At 34.8% G+C, this 8,607-nt stretch overlaps 1 protein-coding gene across 7 annotated transcripts; it reads left to right on the top strand.

Annotated features, from left to right (window-relative positions):
* The first annotated feature begins 565 nt into the window (after nucleotides 1–565).
* On the top strand, nucleotides 566–7,323 carry LOC126628557 (uncharacterized). Of its 7 annotated transcripts, XM_050298300.1 has the most exons (9): nucleotides 566–597; nucleotides 771–969; nucleotides 2,006–2,115; nucleotides 2,308–2,485; nucleotides 2,629–2,700; nucleotides 5,128–5,192; nucleotides 5,933–6,042; nucleotides 6,125–6,217; nucleotides 6,798–7,323. In XM_050298300.1, exons 2-7 carry the CDS (start codon nucleotides 967–969, stop codon nucleotides 5,961–5,963), a joined length of 459 nt encoding a protein of 152 aa, XP_050154257.1. In that variant the 5' UTR covers nucleotides 566–597; nucleotides 771–966; the 3' UTR covers nucleotides 5,964–6,042; nucleotides 6,125–6,217; nucleotides 6,798–7,323. The 7 variants fall into 7 exon arrangements, 5 of the variants coding, with proteins under 5 accessions (XP_050154257.1, XP_050154256.1, XP_050154255.1 ...); XR_007625461.1 differs by lacking the exon at nucleotides 771–969; XR_007625462.1 differs by lacking the exon at nucleotides 2,006–2,115.
* Nucleotides 7,324–8,607: the final 1,284 nt, after the last annotated feature.

Raw genomic sequence — 8,607 nt, 5'->3', positions numbered from 1 at the left:
AGATGGAGATCTCAACCATAGAATACGAGCTGGATGGATGAAGTGTAAGAATGCATCCGGCGTGTTGTGTGACCGTCGTAGGCCACTGAAGCTCAAGGGAAAATTTTATAGGACGGCAATAAGGCCAGCGATGTTGTATGGCACAGAATGTTGGGCGGTGAAGCATCAACACGTACACAAAATGGGTGTAGCGGAGATGAGGATGCTTCGTGGGATGTGTGGGCACACGAGAAAGGATAAGATTGGGAATGAGGATATCCGAGGTAAAGTAGGAGTAGCCGAAATTGTAGGAAAGATGAGAGAAAATCGGCTCCGGTGATTTGGACATGTGCAAAGAAGGCCGACTGACGCTCCGGTTCGAAGATGTGACTACGGGACAGAGGTTCAGGGCCGAAGGGGTAGAGGAAGACCTAGGAAAACTTTGGAAGAGACTCTAAGAAAAGACTTAGAGTACTTGGATCTAACGGAGGACATGACACAAAACCGAGCGCAATGGCGTTCTAGGATTCATATAGCCGACCCCACTTAGTGGGAAAAGGCTTTGTTGTTGTTGTTGTTGTTGTTGTATCAGCCACAACCCTGACAACATACCTCCAGGTCTTTATACATCTCTCTCTGTTCATATTATTTCCTTTTCATTCTTGCTAAATTATTGGGTTATATATTTGTGTGCATATATCAGTGTATTAATTGGATTTCAATAATTGGAGTTCAAATATTACATTGTTATAGAGATACCAATTTCTCATATGATTGCAATTTGCATGCAGATATGTGATGTCTGATTCAATCACAAAATTTGTTTCCCTTTAGCTAATAGCATGTTCATTTGCTGAACTGGGTTGGCTTTAATATCTTCTGTTTCTTGTGCTGATTCACTTCTTTTTCGCCATTTTTCGCCAAACGCACTCTGTGCTTCCTGTACGATGTGGATTTGAAGAAGATTTGTGAAGTCGCTGTGATTTCATGGTGAGTTGGTTTGAACGGATTAGTTTTTCTGATTAGTGAAAAAACCATGGTTAACATCTCTGTCTTCTCTCTCTAATTAAACTCTTCTCCAAAGCTCTCCTTTTTCGGCTCTCTGATTAATCATTTTATTGAAACTTTAATTCAACTACATAATATTTCTCTCTGTTCTGGGAGCTAAGGTTCATTCTCTCTTTCTCTATATCGATATATCTATCTATCACTTTTCTTTCTACCAATTTCTCTGCAGAATTTAATCCTCAAATTACGATATGAAATTATAAGAAATGAGTGTTTTTTTTCTGTCAGTTAAATTGAAGTTACTTAATTGTTTGGGACTAATGCTTTTTCTTTTGGGATTATCTTCTTCTGGTTGTAGTTGTTTCTGAAGAGAAGAAGAGAAAGCTGCTAGGTTCAGTAAAACGGAACTGACTTTCTTACCTTTTTAATCATTTTTATCTTCTGGGATTTGATTTAGATCTTTCTTAGGGCTGGTTTGGTATTGATGTGCTTTGAAAAAAAACTGCTTCTGTTGTTCTATGAGAATAAGCTCATTTTTGCTACTTCATGTTTTCAGCTTTTTTTCACCCAAAACTGTGAAAATAAGCTGTTTTTAAGTGTTTATCAAACACCTTTATGAGCTCAGCTTTTTTTTATACATACTTTTTATAAAAGCACCTCAGTACCAAACCAGTACTTATTCCCCCAACTTTTTGTTTGGGGGTTTTGTTACAAATTGCCCATCTGGGGTATTCTGTACATTTCAAATCTGTGGGAATTTTCCCTTTTTTCTTTTATTTATTTTTATTGATTCCACGGATCTGATCAGTGTGTTGCCGAACAAATTGGTGGGTTGAGAACTGGGAATCTTTAAAGGAAATGCCTCATGAGATTTTCGATTTTAATATTCATTATTTAGCTGTTGAAAGTTTGCAACTTTTTGTTGGGGTCTCAAAAAAGTTAGGATTGTTTCCCCTTTGTCATTTTTTGTACGGTGAGAAGTGAGAACCTTTAGTTAATGGGGTTTGTTTTGTTTCAGATTAATTTGGTTCATTTGCTGCTAGGACAGTTGCAACGTATCTTTTCGATCTCTGCTTCACGATCTTCTTGCCACCTCATCCTGCACCCAATTTCTCTAGCCTTCAAGAGGTAATCAAATCTCACTTCTTTCTCTGATTTGTGCCTTATTCTCACTGTTTTTCTCGAATTGTTTGTTTTTCTTTGATATTGTGGTGTTTCGATCCCAAAAATTTTCATATTTAAAGGGATCTTATTTCTGGTATCTGCTTTGTGTAGGCTTTTTGATCCTTTTAAACGTGGGGTTGTGGGTGTTTTGTCCAGCTTCATAAAACTGGTCTCTATTTCTAGAGTTGTGATCCCTCCCCTGGGGGGGGGGGGGATTTGGCCCTTTTTGCATTCGAATCCGTCTGGGATTGATGAGATTCAGATTAATTCTTATCAAATTGGTCGCACAGACCACGAGGAAGACATCCTCCAAACCCTCTACATAAGCATCGAGGTAAATCCCACTTCTGCTCTACTTCACAAATTATTTGTTATTTTCCGTAATGTATTTTGATTTCTAGAACTGTAATTTCAGATTGTTGCTCCTTTGAATTTTGTCAGTGTGGACCAAACCCTAACCATTTGGTTTGTGATCAGTTGCAGTTTTTGTTATCTCAGTTCATAAATCTCGGATTTGGCAGGAATTGGAAGGGCGCTGTTATTTTTTGGGTGTGTTATCTCTGCTTCTGTTTATCCCAATTTTAATATGTATTTGCAATTGTTGGATTAAAAGGGTTTGTGATTTGTGAAAAAAGATGAGTCAAACGACTCCAATTTTTGAAAGTTTTCTGGTTTTGGTTTGTATTGAAAACAGGGAACACTGCGAGGGAGATGATGACATAAAGTATAAAGTTTAATTGTGATTTAATTTATTTTTTTTATGCTGTGAGTGGATGAATCCATCTGTTGTTTGAAGTGATAGGTATAAAAATGAATACGGCAAGGAGTAAATAGTTGGAGGTTTATGGTATTTTGCATGTTTTCTGTTGGTTCATGGTTTTGGCAGTTTTGATTTTGTGAGAGGCATAGAGAGTATACACTGAGACAGACAGGTGGGAAGATAGAGCAAGGCAGGGGGAAAATGAAAGAGACGGGTTGGGGCAATTTTTTTTTTTAATTGATTTCTGTTTTGTTTGGGTTTGGGGTTGTGATGTTTTTATATTTAATTTGGTATTTCATAGTTTAGGTTACGATTGTCATCAGTTTTCTTAGACAGGGAGGTGATGTTCAATTGATGGAATGCTTTTAAAAGATATTGGTTTTAGAAGGTTATTATGTTTTATATATAAGTATACTTTATACTTTAATGGAATTTTATATGAATGTTGAAATGTTTAGGATCTTAGACAGGCTGGTGAAGGGCACGTAGAGTGCAGAGGGAGACAAGTTGAGGAAAAGAGTTGGGGTGTGGAACAAGTTGGTGATGAAATTCCTGCTGAAACCCAAATTAACATATTTTTTTTCCATGTTTGACCATGCATTTATGAATGTTGGATTAAAATGTGTTTATTTTTGGGAAGAAATGAGACTGTTGGTTTGGGTTTTGGAAGCCTTTGTTTTTCTGCCTTTTATGGCAATGAAAAAAAGGGGGGGGGGAACATTGGTCTTAATTGTAATTCCCAATTCTTTAAGCTGTTAGTAGTTAAAATTAGGGGAATGGCTCCAATTTTGTTACTCAATTAATTTAATTTTTGGTGTATTTCAAGCTTCTAATTCATTTCCTGCATCATTGCTTAGTTTTATTCACTGAGATTTGAGTGGTTAATTTTTTGGACCTTATGATCTCATTTGTGATAATCAAGTGCATAATGGGTTAATTGTAATTTTCAATTCTTTATGCTGTTAGTGGTTAAAATTAGGGGAATGGCTCCATTTTTGTTAGTCAATTAATTTATTTTTTTATGTATCTGAAGCTCCTAATTGATTTCTTGTATCATTGCTTAGTTTTATTCACTGAGATTTGAGTGGTTAATTTTTTCCTTATGACCTCATTTGTGATTATCAAGTACATAATGGTTAATTGTAATTTTCAATTCTTTACGCCGTTAATGGTTAAAATTAGGGGAATACTTCCAATTTTGGGGGCCAATATTTAACTTTTTGTATATCTCAAGCTTCTAATTGATTTCCTGCATCATTGCTTAGTTTTATTCACTGAGATTTGAGTGGTTAATTTGGATCAAACTCTAATGATTTTCCTTTGTAACAATTGTGGTCCTCTGTTAGAATTTTCCTGGCAAAGAGTATATCTTGCATTTTGGTTGCTCAATTGCTCAATCACAGATTTGCAAATAGCTTTGGTGGTTTATATTTTTTATTAGTTGCAGATAATATATTGCTGTGGAACTTTGAATCTTTGCGGTTGTTTCAGTGGTAGTTCTTGGGTACCTTGACATTTATCCATAAATAAGTTAATGACTTTGGTCATGAAACAATTTTTTGTTTAGGAGAATGGGGTTGGTTCAATGAGATTTGTATTCATGAGTTATAGACCCAGATTTATGAATCTTTCTGTTGTCTTGATATGTATGAGTGTGCGATGGAGATGTAAACAGATAGAATGAATGAGAGGGTTGAAATAGAATCAACCCTGTGGCTGGGGACTGAACGGATGTAAAATGTTGGATCTTGGTATAAATTGGATAGTTGAGCAGCCCAGTGTGGTTCTCTTTGGTTTTTTTTTGAGAGAGCATATCTGTTGTGAGTGTGCTATACTGACTGCTTTAATTTTTGATGACCCTTAACGATGGAGATTGAACTACAGTGTTGTGGGGTGAAAGGTTATCTGAAAATAATGGAAAGAAAATTTTCTGCATTGTGATTCTTTAATTGTATGATAATGTTTCCAATGTTTTAGATTACATTGATCTGTATTATTTTGAAGTATACATAAAGATTAGTTTATAGATGTATGCACTTAATATTGGATATATGGTATTTTTCAGGGTATTTGACATACAATTGCATATAATCTCAAGTTTCTCATGCAATTTTTGTCTGATCTTTGGAATCGTTGAAAAATTTGTCTAAATAATTAATTGATTGAAATGGCTATTAGTAATGAATGAGATGTTTACTGTGTTTTTGTGTGTACAGAGCCAACGATATGTTGTTAACGAAGGCAAAAACAAGATGCAGTTTGCTGCATATAGAAAACGGAGGTTAGTTTGATTCCAACTACTTTTTTTAGTTTATTTGAATAAAAATTTGGTAAGTTCGAGTCCAATTTGATTATGTCTTGCAGATTCTTTAATCAGTGATATTCTTAACCCTCATCATATGTATGGATCCTTTTTTTATAATGAAATAACATCGTTATTTTAGTTATAGTAAGGATTAAAAACTCTCTTTTATCTGTCTAATTTTTTCAAACTTAATAAATTAGGTTAGTTTTTAACACCTTTTTTATACTGATCAATAAAAAATTTGTTAATCATTTTAATACATATAAAATAAATTTTTTTAATCATGTTAATCAGTAATTTGTTGTCAAACTCTAAAATCACTAATTAGGCAATCCTAATGACACACATGAATCCCAGTAAACAAAGAAATCACATGGTTGTCATACTGATAGTAAAAACTAAGAATTCCTTTTTTTATCTCTCCAGTTTTCCAAAGTTAACAAATTAAATTTGTTTTCTATACCTTTTTCATTCAAAAAAATATTTTTTTTGCTTTTTGAATCCATTTCTAATCTAAAGCGGGAGCCTTGTGCACTAGGTACGACCTTTTTTTTTAGTATTGTTATATAGTATATAAATTGGCATGTTAAGTGTATCACAGTATCAGTTTGTTGTTTTGACAGTTTGATTTTGAATAACACACTTTCCTTTATGTTATATCTTTGCATTTTAAATTGAAGTTGCTTACTAGAGTAATTATGTTTGTTTGATTGTAGGGATCTTATTGAAGCAAGGAACAAGAATTGAATTATTTTATTGCAGAGCTCAGGATAAACTTTGCTTCTTTACAACAGAAAAATATACGAAATAAGAGTTGGATAAGATGGTAAGTAGGTGGCTTTGATATTCAATGTGGCTGAGTTTAGTTAATTTCTGTGGATTATTAAATGTTTGAATACGTCTATCAGGCTGCAGTAGAATCTCTCATTAGGAAAGAGAGGCTAGACTTGAAATTGAGCGATCATGAAATTCCCTCTCGGATGTGCACATGACAAGACTAGGTACTTAATTTTCTATAATGAAATTCCTCTATATTCTTACTTTCGATATTCAAAGATGCAGTCAACCCTTAAATACATTTTTACCCTATTCTTTTTTGGTTTATATGTTCCTCTGGGTTTATTTAGAGTCATGAAACTTGATTGCAGCAAGAAGCATAATAGTAATGGTTGGTTTGTGTTAGAGTTAGAATATCCTGTGAGATGACCGATTTGAGAACCCATTTTTAAATAAAACGTATCATAAGTGTTGAACAGAGAGCGAAGAGATTCTTTGCATGGAAAGCAGATTTCACTTTGTTTTCTTTACTCAAAGTGCTCTTATTTAATCTGGTTTTGTTTCGGTTGCGTAGTCAGTGGTTCGCAACGACTAAGAATCATTTCCTAAGAAATCTATTGAACTAAGTTCTTTTTGGTAGGAAATTAGGGTTGCTCATGTTAGCAATGGATTGAGCCTTTCTGTTTGGTATGATTATATTTCTGAACAAGCATTAATAAATAGAACGATTTCGATCAATAATTTTATTCGTCAAGATTCAAACTCCCATTGTAGATCAAACTATAACTCAAACTCCCTTTGCAGATCAAACTATAAGTCAAACTCCCATTGCAGAGCAAACTATGAGTCAAACCCCCATTTCAGAATAAGCTGGGAACGAGGAGGCACAATAGGGCATATGGCTATTTCCGGGGCATCGGTCATTTTGAGATTCTGGTAACATGTATACAAGTTAGCTTATTTTTAGACTGATGCAGGAAGACCAAGGGTCTCGAAAAAACGAGGGATAGATAACCTGGGAATCACTCATCCAGGGGCAACGGAGCTCACTCACGTCGCTAATCGTGGATTCGCTCACATGACCAAGCCAAATGCTTGATTTTAAAAGGAGAAATCACTCCAATTGCACAAAGAAAAATATATTTTGATTCATTCCAATCTCCATTCTCAAGGGTTTAGTACATATATTTATAAGGAATACAACACCATGAAACTCTAGTCTGAATTGGACTTTTGCTCTACCCTAAAAATATTTAAAATGTTCTTAAATGACTACTTAACTATTTGTGTTGCTCTAAAACTCAATTAAATATATTTGATGGTTCCAATATGCATGAGACTCTTGGTAGATTCCAATACATGCATGAGAGCCTTGGTTAATGCATCATTGACCATTGTTTAGGTGTACATAATTGTTTAATGGGGTAAATCGTCAAAATGGTCTTTGAGATTTGCATAACTCATTATTTTAAGTTTTCACTCGGACCAGTCAACTTAACGGAGTTTTTAACGAAAGGGCCAAAATGATGGATAGTGAACAATCTTAGGAACCACTTTTATCGATTTGGAAAAGTGATGAGTTATGCAAATTTCAGGAACCATTTTGATGATTTACCCTTGTTTAATGGCTTTGTACCTTTCCATTTTGTCAGCTATAGATGTTTTAAAAGATACACATACCCCTCCACGGAGAATCAAGTTCATTAGTTTACATCATATATCATTTTTGTGATGTAAGAAACCACAACCATCTAAAAGTTTAAAGTGAAGTTGTGTTTTAAAGTTTTAAAGTCGGGTTGGTAGGACAAGTTGCTATATATATTTTTAAAAGATACACATACCCCTCAAAATTCAGTTTCCAAATTCTTGAAGATCCAGAATCATAATTGCTATGTTTGAAAGATAAAATGATATTCTGTCAAGTGCCACCACTTTAGCACCAAGTTGTCGCTCAAGACATTTCTGAAATCTTGATGAAAGTAAACTTTGTGGGAATTCTGATAGGTGATATTTTAACGAGTACTGCCACGGAATCAAAATTATATATGATTTCCTAACTCAAAAAGGTTGGTAATGATGATTGGATAGTCGTATTGGGATAGGTTGATAGATCTGCGGTGGTATAAAATTACAGACACACTAGCCCAGCTTTAGGGCCAACAAAACTTCTTCATTTCAGGTGTTTTCCTTGGCAATGAGGTTCTTTGTTTAAGTCTAGAGGTGGTTGCCAAAGCGTTCTTCTGGGAGGTTGGTAAGACGTAGAAAAGTGTCAACAATAGTTGTTCCAAGTTGAACAAAACTCATAAAAAGTTGGCATATTTCGTATTTGACGAGGTGGCATAAATATAACGTAAGAATTTTAGAATTGAGATTGCTTACACAACATGTGTGATGATTGCAATATTGCTTAACCTATGCTTTGATACCAAATTGTCACACCGACCTGGAATGTTCACCTGGACACTCGAATCGAGATGTGATGGCCGACACCTGGAGGGTGATAAAGCCAAAAGTGTAGTGATGTGGAGAATGTGAATAAATTAAAACCTAAAAGTGACTAGTTTAGAGTGCTCATGTGAGTAGGATTGAACCCATATCACACAAGTGATGTTAG

This window comes from Malus sylvestris, chromosome 7, assembly GCF_916048215.2.
Source record: "Malus sylvestris chromosome 7, drMalSylv7.2, whole genome shotgun sequence".
NCBI classification, from domain to species: domain Eukaryota; kingdom Viridiplantae; phylum Streptophyta; class Magnoliopsida; order Rosales; family Rosaceae; genus Malus; species Malus sylvestris.
This window is presented reverse-complemented; position numbering and strand designations above follow the sequence as displayed.